Here is a 24,510-nt window from a genome sequence, read left to right as displayed (position 1 = left end):
ATAAATTTGCAGATATTTGCAGTTTTTCGGACTTTTATTGTTTTGGTGTAGATTTTTGTTCGAAACTCTTTAAACTTTCACAGACTAAAAAGTGTGCAGATTTTCGCAGATTATTTTTAAACCAGAAAATTCGAGTAGCCGGAAAACTGCTCGATTTTTTCGGTTTTCGAGCAGTTGCAGACATTTTTTTAGAAAATATGGCATCTCTGGTTGGGATTCGAACAGTCATTTGTCAGTGAGACTTATTCTGTTGGATATTTTCGTGGACGAAAGACGCTTCAGCAATTTGCTGCGTGCTGCGTCATGGGTGGCAACAAGAGGAAGGACTTTGGGTGCGACACTCATCACTGATATTCTCTAATTGCATGGTCTAAGCGTTGGTTTTTGTTCCTATTCACGAAATGTAAACACAAATTTCAAGATGCCGAGCGTTTAGCGTTAAATCTTTGCCAAAATCTCGCAAAATAATAATTAATTTAAAATTCTGCTTAGTTTTTGTTATCACAACTAGTAGTCATTGGCGTTGCGCGCAGTAAAAATCGAGCAGTTGTAGCTTCGTACAACGGTGAAAGAGGTAGGTACAGAAACCACCGTTGTATACCACTTTGCTTGCGTGATTCTATCGTTGTACACGGTGACAGACATACAATTGTATAGGTACAACGCTGGTACAATTGTATGTCTGTCTCTGGTAGGATACCCGCATTTTGCACCTTATAGCGGAGACCGCAGTCTAAAAGTGCGACAATGCGAATGCTGTGAGTGAGAAAGAGAAAGAGTGACAACTGCTGTTTTCGTTTGTCATTTACATTGGCATTAGAGAAAATAATCTGGATTAATCTAGGTACAGCTGCAAAGCACAATATTACGTACGCGAAGAGGTGGATAGGTGAACAAAAACTTCATTCGACAAGTAGTTGGCGCCGCGGTAAAAATGATGATATTTTTATTTCGAGCTATCAAAACACATAGAAAACTAAAATCATCAGAAGCAAATTTGAATTTTTTTTAAAATACACGCTTTGGAATCAATCAAATGTTATGGTTGGGTTAGAAAATCTATACCTATAAAGAAGGATTTCTGTCTGTCTGTCCTGTGTTCCTTATAGAATCAAAAACTACTGAACCAATCGGCGTGAAAATTTGCATGTAGAGGTTTTTGGGGCCAGGAAAGGTTTTAGTGATGGTTAGAGACCCCTCCCCCCACTAAGAGGGGGGGCTCCCATACAAATGAAACACAAATTTCTGCATAACTCGAGAACTAATCAAGCAAATAGAACCAAATTTGGCATGTGGGTGTTTTCGGTGACAAGAATTTATTCTAGGGTAATTTGAGACCCCTCCCCTCTTTATAAGGGGAATTATAACTCCTCTCCCCTTTAAGAGGGGGGGTTTCCATACAAATTTCCTCATAACTCGAGAACTAATCAAGCAAATGGAACCAAATTTGGCATGTGAAAGTTTTCGAGGGCAAGAAAATTTTCTATGTTGAATTAGGACCCCTCCTCACTTTAAGAGGGGGGGCTCCTGTACAAATGAAATACCAATTTCCTCATAACTCGAGAACTAATCAAGCAAATGGAACCAAATTTGGCATGTGTGTGTTTTTGGAGACAAAATTTTTTTCTATGATGAATTGGGACCCCTCCCCACTTTAAGTGGGGGGGGGCTCCTATACAAACGAAATATAAATTTCCTTATAACTCGAGAGCTAATCCAGCAAATGGAACCAAATTTGGCATGTAGGTGTTTTTGGAGGCAAGAATTTTTTCTATGATGAATAAAAACCTCTCCCCACTTTAGGAGGGGGGGCTCCTATACAAATGAAATACAACTTTCCTCATAACTCGAGAACTAATCAAGCAAATAGAACCAAATTTGGCATGTGGGTGTTTTCGGTGACAAGAATTTATTCTATGGTAAATTGAGACCCCTCCCTCTTTATAAGGGGAATTATAACTCCTCTCCCCTTTAAGAGGGGGGGATTCCATACAAATTTCCTCATAACTCGAGAACTAATCAAGCAAATGGAACCAAATTTGGCATGTGAAGGTTTTCGAGGGCAGGAAAATTTTCTACGGTGAATTAGGACCCCTCCCCACTCTAAGAGGGGGGGCTCCTGTACAAATGAAATACAAGTTTCCTCCTAACTCGAGAACTAATCAAGCAAATAGAACAACATTTGGCATGTGGGTGTTTGTTTTGGTGACAAGAATTTATTCTATGGTAAATTGAGACCCCTCCCCTCTTTATAAGAGGAATTATTACTCCTCTCCCCTTTAAGAGGGGGGGCTTCCATACAAATTTCCTCATAACTCGAGAACTAATCAAGCAAATGCAACCAAATTTGGCATGTGAAGGTTTTCGAGAGCAAGAAAATTTTCTATTGTGAATTAGGACCCCTCCCCACTTTAAGAGGAGGGGCTCCTGTACAAATAAAATACAAATTTCCTCATAACTCGAGAACTAATCAAGCGAATTGAACCAAATTTGGCATATGTGTGTTTTTGGAGACAATTTTTTTTTCAATGATGAATTGGGACCCCTCCCCACTTTAGGAGGGGGGGTCCTATACAAACGAAATACAAATTTCCTCATAACTCGAGAACTAATCCAGCAAATGGAACCAAATTTGGCGTGTAGGTGTTTTTGAAGGCAAGAATTTTTTCTGTGATGAATTAGGACCTCTTCCCACATTAGGAGGGGGGGCTCCAATACAAATGAAATACAAATTTCCCCATAACTCGAGAACTAATCAAGCAAATAGAACCAAATTCGGCATGTGGAGGTTTTTGGAGGCAAAAATATTTTCTACGGTGAATTAGGGTCCTTCCACACTTCAAGAGGGGGGGCTTCTACACAAATGAAATACAAATTTCCTTATAATTCGAGAACTAATCAAGCAAATGGAACCATATTTGGCATGTGGGTGTTTTTGGAGGCAACCATTTTTCCCATTATGAATTAGGACTTCTTACCTTTTTAGGAGAGGGGGGGGGGCTCCCATTCAAACGAAATACAAATTTGCTCATAACTTTAGAACTAATCAAGCAAATGGAACCAAATTTGGCATGTGAGAGTTTTAGATGGCAGAATTTTTTTTCTGTGGTGTATTACGACCCCTTTCCCTTTTAAGAGGGTGGGCTCCCATACAAATGAAATACAAATTTCCTTATAATTTGAGTACTAATCAAGCAAATGGAACCAAATTTAGCATGTAGGAGATTTTTGAGTCTTGAATTTATTTTATGATAGTTAGAGACCTCTCACCCCTGTGGTAGGGGGATATGGACTCTCATACAAATAAAACAGAAATTTTTGCGAAACTCAAAAACTAATCTAACTCGAGAAATTCGAGACTCTTCCATAAAACATTAATCAATAACAAGACCACAAAAACTATCTATAGTAACACTAGATCATTCAGGACGAGCCGGTCGCGAGTGTTGCCGGTGACCCGCCGTCGGAAGCGCCGCCCACTGGGGGGCTTGCAAAACTCGAGATAGTGACAAAGATCATCCGAGATTTATGATTTATGTACAACACAGGTTAATTTGTGGCAATACGAAGTTTGTCGGGTCAGCTAGTAACATATATACTTACTATAATTTTTATTTGCCTGTATTTTATTTAAAACCATTTATAATTTTATTACATAATAAATACTAAACAATAAGGACATTGATTCAACATGCCTTGGATGAAATATTGTTATAATTTTGCTTAAAATCATTGAAATTACCTTAAACAATATATATAGAACACTTTCATGAATAGGGTAACCAACCTATTTTGGACCCCATCAGCAGCTGTACATAATTTGGACACTTGCATTTGATTTTGCTGTAAGTGTCCAAATTATATACAGCTGCTGAGGGGGTCCAAAATACGTTGGTTACCCTATATCTGGATCTAAATTTTTCGGTCCCGAACCTATAAACATAACCACACACACCTAAACTAAATCCGGATCTCAATTTACTTGTCCTAAGTACACATTTGCAATCACCAGTGCGCTGGTAAATAAGATTTCTAACCCGCTGCAGAAAATTTAATGTTCGAAATATTCATTTTACTGAGATTTAAATGAAAAATGTTTTGATTTGTATATCCGTCCAGCGAAAATTTGTAACTGATCATCATTTTCCTAGTTCGGACAGCCAAATGTAGGAGTCGCATGGGCTTCATTAGTTTTGCGTTTATTCGCCTATAGGGTGCTTTAGTCAGTTTCTTTAGGTTTATCGGGTTTATCATTGGTTAGCGTGTAGTTGGCAAATGGATGCAGGAAGATGGGTCACAATTACTCGATCAAAGCGCGAATTCACTTTAGCGTGTTTTGTTCTCGATGTTTTCCATCGTTTTCTTTTTCCACTTTGCTCGATTCTCGTCGATTCGACTAATCTTGTAGACTAATCACCCACCAGCCTAGCACTAATCATTCGCGAATTGAATAAGACCAGAAGAGTACGCTGAGAGAAGATCCTAGACGAAAAAATAAAAATAAGTCGTAATACTAAGCAATTTAATCAGTGAAAAAATAATATTTGTTAGTGCTGTTCGATTCGTTAATTGTGCAGATTATTGGTTTCAATATTTCAAGACAAATTTCGTCATAAATTAAAATGGCCACGTCATTCTCAAATTTTTCTTACGAACGCTTTGTTAGAAACATGGGTCAAAAATTGTAAGTATTTCCAATAGTACTTAGCAGAATTTTAAATGCCATGTTGGGATTTAACAAATTCCAAATAAGTTTGTAGTTTAATGAATTGTAGGCGCTGGTCGCTGATTGTTTCAAGGTTTTCTATGCCTCACAATACTAATGTAAACATATTGTTTGATCCTGAAGTGATAATACAATAACATACTTTACAGGGAACCTAGCGTCCGACATCATCTGTCGAAGGTCTATGGCTGCTTGACGGCTACTTGTGCGGCAGCAACGGTTGGATCTATGATTCACCTTCGTGGTATCTATGAAGCAGGATTCCTAAGTGCACTAATCTCGCTCGGATTGATTCTTGGATTGATTTTCACACCGGACAATGGAAAAAATTTCAATTTGCGTTTCGGTTTGCTGATGGGATTCGGTGCTTTCACCGGCCATTCGTTGGGATTGCTTTTGGAACAGGTCATCTACATTGATCCGGCTATTGTGGTTACGGCTCTCGTAGGAACAACCACTATTTTCACCTGCCTGAGCGCTGCAGCATTGCTTGCAAAACGTGGAAAGTATCTGTTCCTGGGTGGCATTTTAATGAGCACTCTAAGCGCAATGGCTCTGATTAGTTTGGGAAATTTGATGTTCCGGTCCTACTTCATTCAGGGGGTGAGTTAAATTTTGTTTTATGTAGGTTTAGTACTGTTAATTATTTTAGTTGTGTTGAGAGTGCAGAGCTATGATATTTTTAATCAAGCACATTGCGAATTTGCTTTTAACAAAAAACTATTTTCATCACATATTTGTATAAAAGTTTCATAAAATTTCCTAGAATTTCTGCAGATATGCCTTCAGTTCGTGGTATTTCAAATGTTGGAAAAAAGAGTTGCTTACTTAATCAGATAAGAGGTGAACAGGCCGCAGACAGAAGGCTTTGAAATGAAATAGTCGAATCTAATCTCCTTAGTCAAATTCTTACACCTACATTTTTTTAGATTCTGGAAAAGTATTATTGTTGATTAGGTAGGGTAGATGCTCCAGTAGTTGTGGTAGCACCAGTAGTGGTGGAAACTCGAAATATAACATCATTTTGGCGAATTTCGAGATAATTTCCGTTTTCTATTGTTAAATATATATTTGTGAATAGTTTTGTCTAAGACACACAGTTAAAATTCAAGATGTTGGTGCAAAAATTACAAATTCCTTTTCAGCAGTCCAATAGAGTGCAATTGCTTAAGAAATTCGTAACAATCGATAGCATTTTAACAAGCCTACGTTGTTATCGACCTGCTGCCATGCTCATTGCAAGCGTTGCTAAGGCGGTAAACAACATTCCACTATTATAGGCAAATTTTCCACTATTATAGGAACATTACCACTACTTTAGGAGCACATACTAATGTCAGGAAAAACAATATTTTAGATATATTAACCAGCAGAATAGTATAATTTTGGTATGTATTTAAAGCCAACACTATAGTGCACCATATTATCATGTAGTTCAATTGGAAACTGATAAATTGATCGTTCAAATTGTCTTTACACACTATCCCCCGACATAATCCCTCCATTACTGGAGCATCTACCCTACTAGATTATCGAGTAGGCCTCCTCAAGTACATTTGTGTAAATGTTTTCTATATATAAACGTTTTCCTTATCATTGTACGATTTTGATATTGACTTAATGGTTTCGTCAGCTGTATTCAACAGACAACACTGTTTATAAGTGGTAGCACGTCAAGATTGAAGGAATTTAAACAAAATTGGAAATTAGAAAGTTGTCAGAAAAATTTTTCTTTGATACTATTTTTGTACGTTTCACCACTTAGTTACTGTCAAAAATGTATCAGCAAAGCTTCTGGGTCAACCGCGCGTTATGACTGAGAATTATTTGTTTAGTTCTTTAAAGCGGCTTCTGTAGAAATTTAAATTTATCGTGATAAACCGGTTCGAGTGTCAATATAAGGTGATTATCGTATTCGAACTGTTATAAATTGCACCCCGACTGTTTGTTTTTAACGTGCCTTAAAAAAATTCGTTTATTATTTTCTTTTTCATTTAGGTATATTTATAGGCCTAGACCAGGGGAAATTATTACGATTATACAAAAAGAATTTGCAATGATATTTTGAATTTAAATGTTTATTGTATATATGACACATTTCAGCGTTACGGGACACATTTAGCATCCATTTTTACTGTGTGAACTGCTTCCTGTTTTACCATCTTTTTTGGCAAATACTTTGTAGAATAATTGTTTAAAGAGAACTTTATCTTTCACTTGAATGCCAGGGGTTTGATGAAATAGGAACTTGTTTGCGTAGCAGAGATGGCGTCCCGTTACATTGGAATGTGTCATATCACGAAGAAAAACTGACTGATTCATTGAGCTTCGGTATATTTATTTTCAGCTTAATTTGTACATCGGATTGGCAGTGATGGCCGGCTTTGTATTGTACGATACACAGATGATCTTGGAGAAACATCGCATGGGCAGCAATGATTGCATTGCTCACTCGTTGGATTTGTTCTATGATGTGCTGAGCATTTTCCGCCGTTTGCTAATCATACTCACCCAGAAGGAACAAAACAACGAGCGCAAAAAGAAAAATAACAATTAAAGTTGGGTTGTGGTAAACTTTTTATACTATTCGTAGCGTCAGCTGCTGCCACCATTTATTGCATTACGTAGAGGATCGTTGTGGCACAAGTTTTGTATCGACAACCTTGCGCAAAATAATCACCAAAAAATTGGAAGTAACTTACATATGTACGAGTTGATGTTGAGGAGATAATCATACTATAATTTACCTCTGACTATAGTTTATGAAACTTGAAATAAAATGAGCCCTTCTACGAAATTCACTCGTGTAAAATAAAAAAACAAAATATTACGAAGTCAATCCAAGATTCTATCATTTCAAAATTGAATGAACATATGGCTATCAAAATGTTACACTCCGTATTTTAACTGGAGGATTTGTGCATCACCTTTAGAAATGTAAGACCTAAACTGGCTCATGTGTAGAAAGATACATTATATATTTATCGTTCATTGAATAAATGGAGTATTTTCGGAAATCCCACAACAGAAAACCAGACAGTATATATTTTCCGAAAACAACCTGCATGTAATGTTCTAGGCATTTGCGAATAAAACCCGGCAAATACGACGATAAAATTAAAAACAGATTAAGCAGTAGAATTAAGACAATTTCAAATTTATTTCCTATGTAAATAACAAAACGTAATCACATCAACCACAGAATACTAACGAAAGATTAGCCCGTCGCAAACATTCAAATTATAAATTCACAAAATAAGTTGTTTGCTTGATTTGGAAAATCATCGAACGTTTAGATAGGCAATCAATCTGTATACTTGTATAATTTCATTACTTTTTATTTTGCTTGTATGTCAACATAACGAATCATGCTAATCAAACGATTTTTTTTTAAATTTATGGTTCCAATGCAAAGTTTTACATATACATACATACATTTATACTAAGTAAGCTACCGTACATCCTAGTGGTAACATCAATATGGATTTGTTTTACATCATTCTGTTCGTGACATCGCAGCAGAACTGGTGAACCAAAAATTGACAGTGACTTTCAATTTTTTGTTGTTGGCGACTGGAGTGTTCCGTTATGCATATAAAACATAATCCGATGGTGTTGATAATAGACCGGAGAACCACGTTACATAGATCACACGGCAATTTACTTTCCAACATCGTTCATGTTTTTCGGTAGACTCAGTAAAGAATTTATCAATTCCGAGTTCCGTTTCACGTAGGGATTGTGGGCAACGTTGAAACTCTCCATGGGGTGAGTGGAATACAAACAGGGTCTGCATAGTGGCATTGTCATGATGTCGTTCAGAGATGCCTCCGGTTGGTTGGCCAGCCAAGCCGCAAACTGCCTGATGTATTGCTAAAAATAGAATAATCATACGATTACTAAACGGGTTGAACTTAAATACCGAACATTTTTCGCACAAATGAAATAAGCTATTCTCTTAGGGTATGAAATGGGGAAGGCATCTAGGAAAAAGCACCCCCTACCTTGGCCAATTGCAGCCTGGCTTCTGGTCTAAATGCCATTAGGTCGCCCCGAAGGTCCGGAGTATCACTTAATCTTTTATAGCAAAGATATTCCCAACAACTGTAAATAAATCATTATCTATATGGGAAGCGTTTGTTACGGGAGGTCTACGCTTTCTTCCTTCCCCTTGATTTTAAGTAGCTTAATGGAATTAAGTATTATTTCTGATTCCACTTGATTTCTTTGAATTCTGCGATACATGCTGCACAATTGGCCTGGCCGTTGACAAGAAAAATGATTGATTCAAGCAATCGTCATTTTCCAGGATGCTTTCAAGAGTTGGCCGCGTTAGTGTGAGATTAGATTAGATTAGGTAGATTAGATTAGATTAGGTAGATTAGATTAGAAATAATATAAGCTATTCTTTTCGGTTTGTTATTTTCATCGGAACCGTTCTGAGCTGATTAATTAAGGAAAATATTTTTAACTTTGATCAGCGAAAACCCCTAAAGCAGTTACGGGTTGAAATAACCGAGGCCACAAGTTCGACGTCCTGCAGGAGGTGTACTGGAAGGGCGTATGTGCAACAATACGTACGCCCAAAAATGGCTAAACCGTCTACCAGAGCTGCGACAATACACTTGGGCCGGGTACAGTTTTCATAGTAGTGGGCAACGGAAACGGGTGATAGGGAGGTGCGCAATCAGTCCTCAAATGTGCAGATTAAAAATCAAGGACCAATTCTTCAACATAAGCATCATCAACGTATAAACGAGATTTTTTTGAGAAATTGCTTTTAATTCTAGTACTGAGACGCTCACCAATTAATTATAATTATTGCTGTACGGGATTTATGCCGATGACATGAAATTATACATGGAAATTAAAACTCGATTAGACCTTCAAGTATTCCAACAAGAGATCGACATTTTTTACAACTGGTGCATCAAGAGTCTTCTTGATTTGAATATTAAAAAATGCAACATCATTTCATATACAAGAAAACATACACTAAATGACTTCAACTGTAGTCTTGGAGAACAATCTGTAGAAAGATGTAGTAAAGTAAGAGATTTAGGAGTGATTCTTGACTCAAAACTGACATTCGTAGACCATTTTAACACGATTGTTAACAAGGCTAATAACATGCTTAGTTTTATTAAAAGATTTAGCTACCACTTCAAGGATCCTTATACTATAAAAACTTTATACGTTACATATGTCAGATCCATTTTAGAATACTGTAATCTAGTTTGGTCTCCTTCTCAAGATGTGTATTCCTGTGCTGTACGGGCGGCAAATACGCGCAGCGCCACTCATCATGGAAGAACATGGAAAGACCCAGAATGAAAAAGATATAGCGAATACAAAGCTTCCGGGAGAAAAAGCTCTGCCTTGATTAGAAGGAGTATGCAGAGTTGAAGCAGCTACGTCGTTCTCAAGGAACGTGAAAGTTCTACTACAAATTTAACGTATCCCCGAAAAGAAATTGGCACCGAGATACAATTTCATGTTCAGCTCTTTCATGTTCAGCTCAGTATTGGCGCGAGTCGGAAAATACGGCTGCGTGTTAGTTATGATCGGTGCAGAATGTTGGAGCATCGCTAACGTGAATCCCTAAGCACCATCTGTTCATTGACTTTAAAGCTTCTTACGCTACTATCAACCAAAAAGAGGTTCGATTTTTTTTAAGAATACCCTACAAGAAGGAAAATATTTAAAATTTTCATCAAGATCACAGTGTGTCTAAGCGTATTCGAGTATTTCATTATTTTTCTAGTAGGTACTTGGAAATTTTTCCGTTTTTTTAAATTCAAGGTCTTATGTCGTAGAAAATCTTCCTCGACATTAATAAATTCGCAAAAAACCAGAAGGATTTTTTTATATCTGATCTTGTTGAAAAATTACGTCAAAAACTGTGGGCTCGCCTTAAGGGAAGTGCATCGCTGTACGAAACTTCAAACGCGTTTTTCTTGAAAACGTATTTTTTCAGCTGGCGGTATGTCTATCTCAGAATCCAGTGGTCTGATTTAGCTGAATTTTTTAAAATTAAAATGAATTATCTAAATTGTTACGCAGCCGTTTTTTGATATCTCAATTTTTCAATTTTTTACGAGCGATTTTTGATGAAAAAACATCTTTTTTTGAAAAATGGCCGCCATTTTGGTGATTTTTCGAATTTTCTTAACGTAAAACGTAACAATTTAGGGATTGACCTAAAGCTTCAAAATTATCCTTGAAAACCGTTCTCCGATACTTCGTTAGTTCCCCGCACGTACCGCCAGCAAGGAACTGTTTTCTAGAGGGCATCCACACGCTCATCTGCCACTAGCATAATAATCACTATTCTGGTATCCAAAAAAATCAAAATAAAACCGAAGTTTGCAAAATGTAGCTATAAGAGTGGTTACTTAGTCCAATCCTGCTAGGATCAAGAAATTGCGATATGGCTGAAGGATGTGACTCGGTCTCTTACCCCCTAGGAGAACGCTGAGCTGATTGCAGTGGATGAAAAAAACATACCTCGTCCAGATATGTTCCACGCGTTCTTCCCGCTGAGCGCAGATTACAGCGACGAGCGGCTTAAAAGACTCATAGAGAGTCAAAATGACGGTTTAAGCACAACGGATTGGAGAATTATAAATCGTACTAACCCGAACCATCATGCAGAATGAAAGTTACACTTGGATAAAGAATCGCTAAAAAATTTTATTGGAGCGTAACTTCATCCTCAACTTCCGTTTTGGTGAAACGCAGCTGAGAAAGATAAGTCAGGACCAGCGGCGAACCGAAAAGACACGAAAAGACAAGCCCAAGCAAAAAATACCAAACGACTCGAGTGCGGGACTAAGCCGGGCCAAATCGGGGGCGTCAGCTAGTAGTTCCAGCCCAGTAAACCATTTGGTTTGTATTACTCGATTGCAACTGAGATATACGAAATCATATCTGAACGAAAAAGTTATATTTCACGCCATATAAGAACATATATGTACCAAAGTGGAGGCGATATACGTGCGAAAATTTTGACAATTATTTGTAATTCTATTTTGCGTAGCAACTAATACTCCTGAATATATGATTAAGATATAATCAAATATTGCAATCGTCTATACTGCTTTATAATTCACAGTCATGAATTGTATATGAAGACACGCACGACTGCAAAACAACTTCTTGCTCACTTCGATTTGACATACTCTAATCATTATACAATTCCAATGTGAAATTGACATGAAAACGATTTAAAGTGAACTTTCTATTACGATTTTGTGTTATCTGGGACTACAAAAGTTCAAATTAATGGAACAAAGTAGTCAAATCCCCCCAAAAAAAGGTACTCAAAATATCCCAACACTTAACTATAATTTTAGTATTCGAAATTTTTTTTTTTTTGCGAAAATCTATCATTTTTCGACCTTTCAGAGTAGGTTTCTCCCATAAGTGATAAGCGTTCAAACCTTGATCACTTTTCGGGGTGGTCATATTTGTTGTTGTTATTGGTTTATTAGGATTAGCATTTGGTCATATTTGAAACTGAAATTTTACCCCCGAAATGCGAAAAAAAAACTGCCACTTATTACAAACAGATTTACAAATTTAGTTTCTAATCATTTTAACGGCGTCCTTAATACCTTTAATTATTATTAACATTTTTTTAACACTCACTTCTCTATCTTGGCTGAATCTATCATCATCGTAAGACGGCATGGCAAAACTTATTTCGAGGCACAAACAGAATACCAATAGGGAAATCAAACTAGCGTTAACCATTGTGATTGTGTGAGAAAATATCCTTTCTGTTTATTACGGCTGGCAGTCTACCGGTAAGTTTAGGCGTTTAATCGCGAGAAACTTTAGTCTGTTGCGATATCCGCGTGGCACAATAGTAAATTTCAAACTGCTCGTCGTCCTCTTTTGTTCAGCAATTTATACTAAACACCTCGCAATACATTTCGTTTATACACGTGGTCTGCTTCTATGATCCTGACAGGAAAATCGAGATCGAGGACGGTATGATGATGCCATGGCCCCCTACGTGGATGCCAGGCTTTACGACCGCTGATGTGCGTATTTCGAACGCGTCTTTCAATAAAACATTTGAGAGAATGCGATACCATGTCAATTACAGGTACCATGTGCGCGGATAGGATAGGGACACTACGTATGTTTATTGCTCTGTTAGACCGAAGAGGCACGCTGTAGTATACTTCGTGCCCTTTTATTTACAAATCTCTTAACAAATACAAATACATAAAGGCAACGGATGTGGCTAATGATTGTAAATAATACCAATCCAATAGCTTTTCAACTGTGACGAGGGAAAATGTTCCAGTTTTATTTTATCCGCCAAAGGCTGGAAATGACATACAGCCGAATTGATCTGTTCAACGCGAATAAAAACGTGTTCTTAAGAAACCGCGTTAGTTGTGACGTTTGTTCCGCAGCAGGACGCACTGTTGCAATTTATGTGGTAAGCTAAAAATAAATTAGCGTGACGCAATTATTTCATTCATATCGATTCATTCGAATTAATATTTTTTATTTATTCATGTTTCTGCTACGTGTCTCAATAACTGACATGATTTAAATGAATGTTTTCAACATTTTTTTGGTAACATACTGTTAAATTATTTGATTACCAAAATTACAAGCAATTACTAACATGCTGCTTTGTAATTTACCTTGCGGTTAAGGTTGAAATTCTAAGCATAGCATTGTTACATTACACTGTAACATTGTGGTATGGTTTATGTAACACTGCAATTACGTTTAAACAATATAACGTTACGTAACAGAATTCAGTTTCTGGATAGCTTAACCATAATGTGAGCGACGTGATACCCGTATACACATGCTTATTACATAGATTCAACGACACAATAGAATCAAACAATGTTCAGCAAAGTCGTAGATTTGGACAAGAACTAAAAAATAGTATACATGCACCTCCGGATACAGTCTCCGTTGGGCCGGAAACAAGAACATGGACGCAAGAAGTACAAGTACACCTGGAGGTCACCAAATCAGACAGAATCACAGATCGACCACGTTTTTATTGACTATCGACATAAATTATCGATGTTGACTCGGACCATTACCTAGTGATGGTTAAGATGCGCCCAAAACTCTCCGTTGTGAACAACATTCGCGACTGAAGCAGCCAGACCTCGCCCCAAACTACGCGCATTCACTCGAAGCTGCGCTGCCGGAAGAGGACAAGCTGGACCAAGCCCCTCTCGAGGACCGTTGGAACACCATCAAAACAGCCATCAGTGGTATAGCGGAGAGCTCCATCGAGCATGTGGCACGGAATCAGCGGAATGATTGGTTTGTCGATGAATGTAGGAGGGTGATGGATGAGGAGAACGCTGCGCGGTCGGCCAAGATGCGCAGTGGCATTCGTTAGAACGTGGAAAGACACAACAGAAGAAGACGCAGCGAAACCAAATTTTCCGGAAGAAAAAGCGCAGAGCAGGAATATACAGAGTTGGAACGCTTGTTCTCAGGAAATGCGAAAGGCTTTGGCCGCGAGCCGAAATGTGTCGGGATAAGAATGGCAGTATTCTGACAGACGATGAACCACCTGCATGGCGCCCAGGCGGAGAACCATGACAACAGGGAAAGCGACTTTGACGGTGCAACAAACGAGGAAGAAGTGCCAGCCCTAACGATAGGCGAAGTTAAAGAGGCCGCTATGTAGCTAAAGAATAATAAATCAGCTGGGAAAAATGGCATCGGAGCGGAGCTTATTAAAATGGGACCAGAAAAGCTGGCCGTTTGTATGCACCGGCTAATTGTTAGAATTAAGGATACGGAATAGTTACCGGAGGAGTGAAAAGATTGGGTTATCTGCCCGATCTATAAACACGGCCAATGTGTGACTGTGAGAACTATCGAACGATCACCGTTCTCAATGCCGCCTACAAAGAGCTTTCCCAAATCATTTTCCGCCGACTATCATAAATTGCGAACAGATTTGTGGGAATTTATCAAGCCGGTTTCGTTGAAGTCAGTTTACAATGATCAAATATTTACACTGCGGCAGATCCTTCAAAAGAGCCAGATACAGAGTTCTCGCGCACCATTTGTTCGTTGACTTCAAAACCGTAAATCGGCCGGAAACAGTTATGAAAAATCATGGACTAGAACAGCTTCTCTAAGGAGCTCATAAAACTGATTCAATCTACGATGGATGGTACACAGTGCTGTGTTCGGATTTCGGGTGGATTGTCAAATTCATTCGAAACAGGGTATGAAATGGAGAAGGCAAACGAGAAAGCGACCAACATAGCTTTTTCCAGTCCAAGCACCTACCTAGCGCCTCCGCGCGGCCATACCCGGTAATACTCTATTGAGTAACTAAGCTAGGAGGTGCCATGCTGCGTGGTTTCCAGATACCTGATCTCAAAACTGAGATTTTGGGCAGACGGCTGAACCACAAGGACTTGGTAGCAGGTAAGCCTAATATGTTATTTTAATTGTTTGTTTCGTTTTAGCTCATGAAGTACCGCCTACTGTACAATGAAAACTTTGGTCGTAACAAGTTTAAATAATGCACATGGATATCAGAACGACAAATAAATTATTGGATATTAGATGCACTGATGCTCAAATGACGCAATTATATTTCACTCGTTGGATTGCTGGTGAGATTGTTCTATTTTTGCCCATATTTACTCCATATATACTATACATACATACTTTATTATTGAGTCCTCACGATCCTTATTGTTAACCTTGCCCTACTAACCCGATATCCTCTATTTACATGTAACATCTATGAAAGTAGTATGGCCTCCCTGCACTTTCAAAAGTAGATGCTATCACTAACATTCCTACCTACTTACCCTGCGGTTGTTCGGACGTACCCAGATATATAATGCGATTATATAGCCATCTACGATGTGTGCAACCTCATATGCTAATGCTAATGCTAATTGTTAAGTTCATTCGAATCACACAGAGGGCTTCGTCAAGGTTATGGGCTCTCATGCCTGCTGTTCAACATAGCGCTACAAGGTGTTATGAACCGAGCGGATATTAACACGCGGGGCACGATCCTAAACAAATCTAGTCAATTCGTCTGTTTTGCCGATGACATGGATATTATCGGCACAACATCTGTCGCTGAACAGTACACCAGACTAAAGCGCGAAGCAGAAAAGATTGGGTTAAAAGTAAATACGTCTGAAACAAAGTACATGCTGGCCAGCGGAACCGAGGCCGACCGCTGTCGTCTGGGCAGTAGTATAACGATCGACGGCGGTAAGCTTGAGGTAGTGGACGAATTTGTCTACCTTGGCTCACTGGTAACGACAATGATACCAGCCGTGAGGTTCTGAGGCGTATTATCAGCGAAAGTCGTGCTTATTATGGGCTTCACAAGCAATTGCGGTCAAGCAGACTAAGCCCCCGTACAAAGTGTACCCTGTACAAGACGATTATTAGACCAGTTGTTCTCTACGGGCATGAAACATGGACAATGCTCGAGGAGGACCAGTGAGTGCTCGGAGTTTTCGAAAGGCGAGTGCTAAGAACGATCTTCGGCGGCGAACATGAACACGGAGTATGGAGGCGAAGGATGACCCATGAACTCGTACAGCTTTATGGCGAACCCAGTATCCAAAAGGTGGCTAAAGCTGGACGGATACGATGGGCAGGCCATGTTGCAAGAATACCAGACAACTATCCTGCAAAGATGGTGTTCGCCTCAAATCCGGTAGGAACAAGACGACCAGGAGCTCAGCGCGCAAGATGGTTAGCCCAGGTGGAGCGAGTGCTAGCGGAGATTACTTGGTGTCCGAGGAATTGGAGAGCGGAAGCCTACAACCGAGTTAATTGTAGTAACCTTGTTCAACAGGCTTTGTCTTAAAACGGCAAGCCCCTTAAGTAACTTAAGTAAGTGAGCCGGAAACAAATTCTGAATGTCCCAGAAAAGTGGCAAATATCCGATTCCAGCAAAAATAACAAATTCTGAATGTCCCAGAAAAGTGGCCAATATCCGATTCCAGCAAAAGGTAATTATGTTACATATCAAAGTTATTAGAATTTTTTGAGCATGTTAATGAACTACAAATAAATTCGAGGAAGTGATAATGTCCGTTCGATGGCCATAAAATAGGTTCCGGAAGCGCATATAGGAAATAGTTAACTTCTGAATGACAAAATATTGCTTTAACTCCACACCCCGGAGTCCCGGAGTCTACTAGGAGAGAGAATTAGAAAGAGTGAAAGGCAGAGAGAGAGAGAGAGAGAGAGAGAGAGAGAGAGAGAGAGAGAGAGAGAGAGAGAGAGAGAGAGAGAATGAATGAGAGTGAAAACCAGACTGAAAGAGAAATAGAGTGCAAGAGAGTTTGAGAGAGAGTGTGGGTGTGTGGGTGTGTGGAACAGAGAGAGAGTGGGAGTGTCGCTACAGAACCGCAGATATTAGCAACCGCGACTGGAGCTGAGAGCTGCAGGGCTACTTAAGAGCATCGTTGCTATTGGCAGTGATTATAAGTCACACAATTCCGATCCATCAGCGATCTGAATTTTTGTATAAACCTTAAAATGAATGGCCAAAGCCAAAGCAATCGATACAGTATACGGAAGAGGAATTGCGACCCTGTTTCCTCCACTATGAGATTACTTCAGTATGAGGGGGGGTATAGATTTCTATCGGTTCTCAAAATGGAGCAGGTTACTCAGAACGATGGCCTTTGGGGTAAACGATGGCAGAACGATGGGGTAAATTTTGAATTAAAACGGAGAGTACCATCACAAAAAAGGTAACTCTACGTTATGATTCAAAATTTAGCGGTTTTTGAATACCTTGTCGCCTCTGTAATTCTTGTCCATTTACCTATTTGCCATTAGACTCAATGAAACCAGAAGCTCTCACCCCAAACTATTTTCTTCTAGGGAGCTCAAGCGGAATAAAACAACCTGCGGTACCTACAAATACCACAAGAAGCGTGCTGAACATATGGGACTTAAGGACCTAACTCAAAGGAATCTAGATCACTTCTGGAAAAGATGGATTCGTGAGTATTTGTCGACGCTCACTAAAAGAACGAAGTGGTTCCAAGAGCCAGTGGTTCGACGTCCAGTTTCAAACATAGCGGTATTGGATGTAAGAGCTGATCACGAGGATGAAGCTGACCAGCCTTACGGGAGGAGGATTGTTACTACAGAACCGCAGATATTGGCAACCCGGCCAGGTGAAGTGGAACATACTCTGATATTGTTGTTGCAGTTGAAAACCGTAATAATCGACGTGCGACATTCGGGTTTATTCTTCCCAAGTAACAATTTCAGGTTGATCAAGCGCTTTTATAGCTGATTCAACTTGTGGCTGATTTCAGCTTTTAAACATCTAAATCTGGTGATTTTATCAAGCTTCAGGGTAAATAATAGCTGCTTTCGAAGCTGCAATGAAGCTTAATAGAAACCTTTTTGCGCTTTTAAATAGCCAATTTGCGCAATGCTGTCAATACTATTTTTAGAACGAGAAATAGTTTTGTAATCTGCTTTTCCATTCGCTTAATAAACGCTTCATCAACCTTCATTCAGCCAAAAAAATCTATTTTTAAATTTAAAAAAATGGAACGCGTCATTTTTATTTTGCCGTGAACGCAGCATTTTCAATTTTGAATAACTTTAATTCGTCTAAGTAAGCTAGCTAAATTAAAATGCATGTCTTTTTTTCGGGAATTGAACCCGCCATCTTTTGATCCATAAGCACTCACCCAAGGAACAAAACAGCAGCACCTAAACAAGCAGGTGTGGAATAAGAGTTGTGTGGAAGCATTCGGTGCTGAATTAGCGAATATGCTGAATTGTCTGTTGTTTAAACGTCATATTCTAATTTTTCCTAGCTTCTAATCAACATCTATACGTTGTTATATAAGTGCGGAATAAGAGTCGAATAAAGGTTATGCAAACGTATCAGCAGTACGGCTAAGAGCAGGTGTGGAATACTGGTCGCTTAAAGGCTACCATGAAAATGCATGTCGAACAGACGTTGTGCAAACGTGTCAATCAAGAGCAATTGTGGAGTAAAAGTGGAATAAGAGTGGAATGAGCATTGCGCAAACGTATCAGCAGCATTACGGAGATCAAGTGCAGAATAATAGTGGAATACGCGTGGAATGAGCGTTGCGCAAACGTATCAGCAGCATTGCTGAGAGCAAGTGCAGAATAAAAGTGGAATAAATGTTGTACAAACGAATTTGCAGCATTGCCGAGAGCAAGTGTGGAATAACAGTGGAATAAATGTTGCGCAGCATTTCTGCGAGAAGGTGGGGAATAAAAGTGGAATAAGTGTGGAATGAGTGTTGCGCAAACGTATCAGCAGCATTGCTGAGAGTGAGTGTGGAATAAGAGTGGAATGAAAGTTGCCCAAACGCATCAGCTGCATTGCTAAGAGGAATTGTAGAATATGTGTCGAATAATCGTCGTACAAACGTATCAGTAGCACAACCAAGAGCAGGTGTGGAATAAAAGGTGCTTGATGGCAGCCAATAACACTTGAATGACACTTTATACTTTATACACTTTATAATTTATACTTTAAATTTATATTAGGTACACTTTATTTTTATTCTATTTTTTTTTTTGATATATTAAGAATAGAAAACATTTGCATAACCACTTTTAGCCGCCGCAAATCTTTGCTGGTCGTGGCAATCCTTTTATTTGTTGTTGTCTGTACGGTGTCTATCTTTTTTCTCGGCGTGTCGTTATCCCTCGTCGTACCGATAAATTTAACAAACTTATCCAAAGACAACCAGCTCTGCTTGCCGCTTTGCGAGTTACTCACAATGGATTTGCTCAGCGAGATGAATTTCATCGGGCTGAAACCGTCAGAATTGTTATGCTCGGGTGGCATAGTGGCGATACCATCACTGCTGGTAGCGCCGTAATCGTGTGTCCAGCTCCCGCTGCCGGTGCGCGAAAACACCATTGCTTCTCGTGCCATCCGCTGCTCTTTTTTGTTTTTGGATGAAAAAAAACTACAAGGTATACAGCCCTAAGGGTTGTACGAAAGGGTAACGTAGGACTGTGTCATATAATACTCATTATATTGATAACATGTTTTAATCGATGAAGTATAACTTTATGTCTGATCATTAAATCAAAGACTAATGTAAACTGCATTTCTGGCATATGCATATTTGAGTATTTGTGAGTATCATTGTTTGAGTTCTGATTTAATTCTTCATTGAATCAATGGTGGTTTTGAAAAAAACCCGATTTAATCCACCTAGTGGTGAAAGGAACCTTTGTTATACCGCGGTCTTACTTGCTATTTGAGATAGAAATCGAAATCGTCTTCGGAACATAATTTATCTATTGGTTATTGTTGCGTAGTGCGTTGGTTTACATAAAAATTTTGAAAATTGAATAAGTTTACAAAATTTGAACAAAATAGGAACACTATTAAGTTTTGATAGATCCTTTTTTCATGAAATTGTTGAGTAAGGATAAGTAAGTTGTTATTAACCTGAGTAAGTGCAAATAAAAGTAAGTTGTAAAAGGAAATCTTATTCTTTAACATATACATTGTCTAGTAAAGGTCTAGTTTATAGGTTTTTGAGCTATGCATAGTTTCCTGTAATGCCATTCTACTTGAATCACATCAATAGAGTTTGTTGAATAATTTTCATCAATTTGTAATAACCTTCGTTTACCCACGCACTATTTTGTACAACACGTGTAGGGTTTTCAACGCCATATTGTTATAAAGATACAAAACGTTGTTTAACTAACGTATATTCTTCAACAAACTTATTGTGCGCAAAATGTCATAAATGTCAATTTATTGACAAACAAACTTATTGTGCGTCAAAATGTCAATTATTCAATGCATTAATAATTTAAATTGTTGGGAAAATGTATGCAGCAAAACTATCAGCAAACTTAAAATGTTTAAAACGTATCCGTCTGCTGGTAGTCGAGTAATTCGGAGTCAAAATTAGGGTATTCTTTATAATCAAAGTTCTACAGTTCCTAAACAAGCAAACATACAGGTATACTATATTGAGCAAAGTTTTTTACTAGTACTAGTATTTTTACTATTTGTACAATTTTGTAATACATGAAACAGTCATACAACAATTACAAAAAGAGCAAAAATAGAAAAACTGATTTTACAAATTCATATACAATAAATAAGTTTTTTCTATCTTCGCTGCAGAGATAGAAAGTTACTGTCTTTAGCAAAATATCTTGTAATAATATGCTCTATAACTTTGCAGAACACATCAATGTGTTATATTGACACTGAAGAAAAATATTTTATTTCACTTTTAGGGGGATTAATCAAAATTTGAATTCCACCAAACGATAGAGCTTTCAATTTCAAGAAACTCTTCCAAAGGTTCGATAAACCTAAAACCAAGTTTTGCCAGTCAAAACTCTAGTGGACACGCTTTCTTTGGTTTTGGGCTATTGTACGCGCGAGTAACTGCGTTACAAAAGTAGGCGTGAGTGTTCGAGGGTTAATACCTTTTGACCCGTAAAACCAATTCTTATGAAATTTTGCAAGTATATTCGTAGTGTCAAAACCTCTCGTTTGATATTAAAATAATGGCAATTAGGTTAATTATCTTGATTAAAATCTGGATTAATTTTTTGTTAATTTTGGTGTGGTGCATACGGTTGCTCGTAACTTTCAAATTAAACATCCAATCAAAAATTCATTCAATAGTGATCTATTAGGATATATTATCTTTCAAATGAGACTAATAGCGCACAAATCGGTCTGGTCATCTCTAAGAAACAGGCGATAATTATTACCTTGTCAAAACAGGTTTTTTAAGCATAACTTTTAAACAGCTTGTTTGTTTTCAATTACAAATTCTTGAACAATTTAATTTTAATAAGGGCTTTCATTTGATACTAAGATCGTTGAAATCGGTCATGTAGTTCCGGAGAAACCCGTGTCACGTATTTTTCACATTTTTGCTTATAACTTTTAAACGAAACGTCGTATCACGAAACAACTCAGTAGTGATCTACTAGGCAATAATACCTTTCAAACAAAAGTAATAACGAACGATTCGGTTCAGCCATCTCTGAGAAAAAGGCGATAGAAAAAATCATTACATACATACACACACACACACAGATTGCTTTGCTCTAATCGTCGAACCCTATCGATTGGTATATGTGACTAGGCCCTTCGGGCCTCGGATCAATTTCGTGTTTTTCGACCAATTTTTAAACCTTTGTTATAGTATTACAAAGGTAAAACCGTTTGAAATTGTTTGGTGGCCCTGAAAAGAACTATGTTTGAGCTGATAGCACTTCTTAAAAATCAGTACTATAATTACTGTTGCCAATATATAGATGGATGTTGCTATTCGGTCCTTTAGACCCTAGGATGATGGTTGCCCGCTAATACAGGAGTGATAGGAAATACCAAATCACTGTAAAGTAGAAATGGATTAGTTTTATCAAAATACTGACCGTCCGTCAGTACGATCGTGCGATAAATGAGCAGACGGCGAACCTAGTGTGCTATTTTATAGTCACTGGCACTGCCGTTGCTACTTGTAAGCAAGTGGTGTGGGAGAAACCAGATCGGCTGCTGCTGCTGCTCAAATAATTATCCGAATGGAACGTTAATCATTTAGAAAGTGTAGAAAAATCTTTCCATTCTTCAATTACTATAGTTCTTATAAGAACTGTTTAAGACCACAACGGCCTACTGCTGAATTTGCTGCCCGTCAGTCGATCCGTTTCCATTTGCCTTCAGTGTTGGTTTGCGAAAATTACCGCCAAAATGCCATTGGGTTTGCCTCGAATTGTCATCGAAGATGACATTAATTGCCGCAAAAGTCCTTGGATTTGCCTCCAATTGCCGCCAAAATGCTATCGTTTTTACCTCCCAATTGCTATCGGTGTTGCCTCCGATCGCTGGTGTTGCCGCCAAATGTCGTTGCTTTCGCCACCAATAGCCGTCGATGGTAAATACTGACCGTCCGTCAGTGCGATTGTGCGATGAATGAGCAGACGGCAAACCAAGAGTACCATTTTATAGTCACTGGCACTGCCGCTGCTGCTTGTAAGCTAGTGTAGGTGGTGGAGGAAACCATATCGGCTGCTGCTGCTTAATGATTGTCCGACACTGATTGAGCAAGCTATCGAACAATTTCGCATGTCTGCGATGGGGATAATGTAAAATGTAACGTAAAGTGCATCGTGTGGGATTCACGTTGGCCATTGTCCGTTGATTTCGCTTGTCTTCGTGGTCGGTGTTGCCGTCAATAGCCATCGATGTTGCCAATTGGATTGGAAAAGGGGTGTGGCTTACAAAGTGGTCTCAAAGGTTATCATTTGGATCCAAATCCTTTGGTGTATCTAATTATCGTCCGTGCCTGTGAAGCTAGGCGATCACAAGGGAAATGTATGGGAAAATTCGACCTTAAAATTTTACACACATTTCACTATTTAGCGTATAAAAAATTATTATTAATATGTTACTATAAAATTGCTAGACATTTTATCTATCCAACGACATATTAACTGTTATGTTTCGTTCAGTAGTATAGTAGCTATTAGCGTTTGAAATATTTCATTCAAACGTTACACTTCTATTTCTCGTTTTTACAAAGTGCTACCCAGTCCCAGTATAGTAAACAAAGACGTAGTCCTACGTCAAAAAACTAAATCCCAGCCGATGACAAATAGATGTGCACAGACAGCGAGCAACTTAAAGCAGCAATACGCTCAGGACTATCTGCGTAAACTAATGACGGGGTGACAAAAGTACTCCTCCTCTGCCGTACTAGCACGAATCACTTCTGCTGTTAACTAATAACTGCTGCTACTAACTAATCACATCACTAAATGAACAATCGCTAGCCGAACATTCTGGATTTCTCACCGTCGTCAATATTCAAGAGAAAAAAGTCCTCTGCGTTGTGACTGTGTTATGTTGCTGGTAATGCTGGTGGTACAAGCGAAATGCTTTATTTTAGTAGAAATAGTTTATTAAATGTTTAACATGTGCGGAATAAATACTTCTAAAGTAAGCTTGTACAGCAGATGCCAAACATGATTTAAGAAACTATTCTTCAGCGCTTAAATGCATTTTAACCAATTTTTGTTCCACGCTTGACAAACTTAAGCTGGTAAATCTACATCGGCTAAAAACTCGGCGCCTATCATATGTCAGATTATCTCAGATGTGTTCGTTGACGACTTCCGACCGACAGGATGTAAGTTCGAATCCGGGTGAATGAAAAAGTATATGGCAGGCCTAATGAATTTTGAGTCAACCAGTGATTTCCTACTAAAGTCTCTTATTAAATTAGAATATATGAATACAAAAATGGCCATGAAAATAACGAAACCCACAAAATAAAATAAAAATACTTCCTGCATATTTTTACCTTTGTTATACTATATAACAAAGGTTTAGAAATTGGTCGAAAAACACGAAATTGATCCGAGGCCCGTAGGGCCGAATCACATATACCAATCGATAGAGCTCGACGAACTGAGCAATGTCTGTGTGTGTGTGTGTATGTGTGTATGTGTGTGTGTGCAGCTCATTTTCTATCGCCTGTTTCTCGAAGATGGCTGAACCGATTTGATCGCTTTTACTTTTGTTTGAAAGGTATTATTGTCTAGTATATCACTATTGAATTGCTTTGCGGTCCGACGTTTCGTTTAAAAGTTATAAGCAAAAATGTGAAAACTACGTGACACGCGTTTCTCCTGAACTACGCAACCAATTTTAACGATCTTAGTACCAAACGAAAGCTCTTGCTGTTACTAAACTTTTTACCAAGTTTTATTGAAAACGGACA

General features: G+C 38.5%; 2 protein-coding genes across 2 annotated transcripts; one reads left to right on the top strand and one right to left on the bottom strand.

Moving 5' to 3' along the window:
• Window positions 1-4,415: 4,415 nt before the first annotated feature.
• Window positions 4,416-7,758, top strand: LOC128734508 (bax inhibitor 1). Its single transcript, XM_053828746.1, has 3 exons — window positions 4,416-4,684; window positions 4,876-5,329; window positions 7,074-7,758. The coding sequence occupies exons 1-3, from the start codon at window positions 4,623-4,625 to the stop codon at window positions 7,281-7,283; spliced, it is 726 nt and encodes a 241-aa protein (XP_053684721.1). The 5' UTR covers window positions 4,416-4,622; the 3' UTR covers window positions 7,284-7,758.
• A 443-nt stretch (window positions 7,759-8,201) lies between these two features.
• On the bottom strand, window positions 8,202-12,481 carry LOC128737953 (protein PDF). Its single transcript, XM_053832737.1, has 2 exons — window positions 12,377-12,481; window positions 8,202-8,599 (listed from the first exon to the last, which is right to left on the bottom strand). The coding sequence occupies exons 1-2, from the start codon at window positions 12,479-12,481 to the stop codon at window positions 8,387-8,389; spliced, it is 318 nt and encodes a 105-aa protein (XP_053688712.1). The 3' UTR covers window positions 8,202-8,386.
• Between the last annotated feature and the right edge of the window lie 12,029 nt (window positions 12,482-24,510).

The sequence above is a fragment of the Sabethes cyaneus genome, chromosome 2 (assembly GCF_943734655.1).
Source record: "Sabethes cyaneus chromosome 2, idSabCyanKW18_F2, whole genome shotgun sequence".
In the NCBI taxonomy this organism is placed as follows: Eukaryota; Metazoa; Arthropoda; class Insecta; order Diptera; family Culicidae; genus Sabethes; species Sabethes cyaneus.
Note: the sequence above shows the minus strand (reverse complement) of the source record. Positions and strands in the feature narration are given on the sequence as shown.

What these genes read in the sequence shown, in the direction of transcription:
- LOC128734508 (XM_053828746.1), top strand. Translation starts at nt 4,623, where the DNA reads ATGGCCACGTCATTCTCAAATTTTTCTTACGAACGCTTTGTTAGAAAC. An exon ending in AGAAACATGGGTCAAAAATT is followed by an intron (nt 4,685 to 4,875) that starts GTAAGTATTTCC and finishes CATACTTTACAG; the next exon opens with GGAACCTAGCGTCCGACATC. An exon ending in GGTCCTACTTCATTCAGGGG is followed by an intron (nt 5,330 to 7,073) that starts GTGAGTTAAATT and finishes ATTTATTTTCAG; the next exon opens with CTTAATTTGTACATCGGATT.
- LOC128737953 (XM_053832737.1), bottom strand. Translation starts at nt 12,481, where the DNA reads ATGGTTAACGCTAGTTTGATTTCCCTATTGGTATTCTGTTTGTGCCTC. An exon ending in GATTCAGCCAAGATAGAGAA is followed by an intron (nt 8,600 to 12,376) that starts GTGAGTGTTAAA and finishes TTCTATTTTTAG; the next exon opens with CAATACATCAGGCAGTTTGC.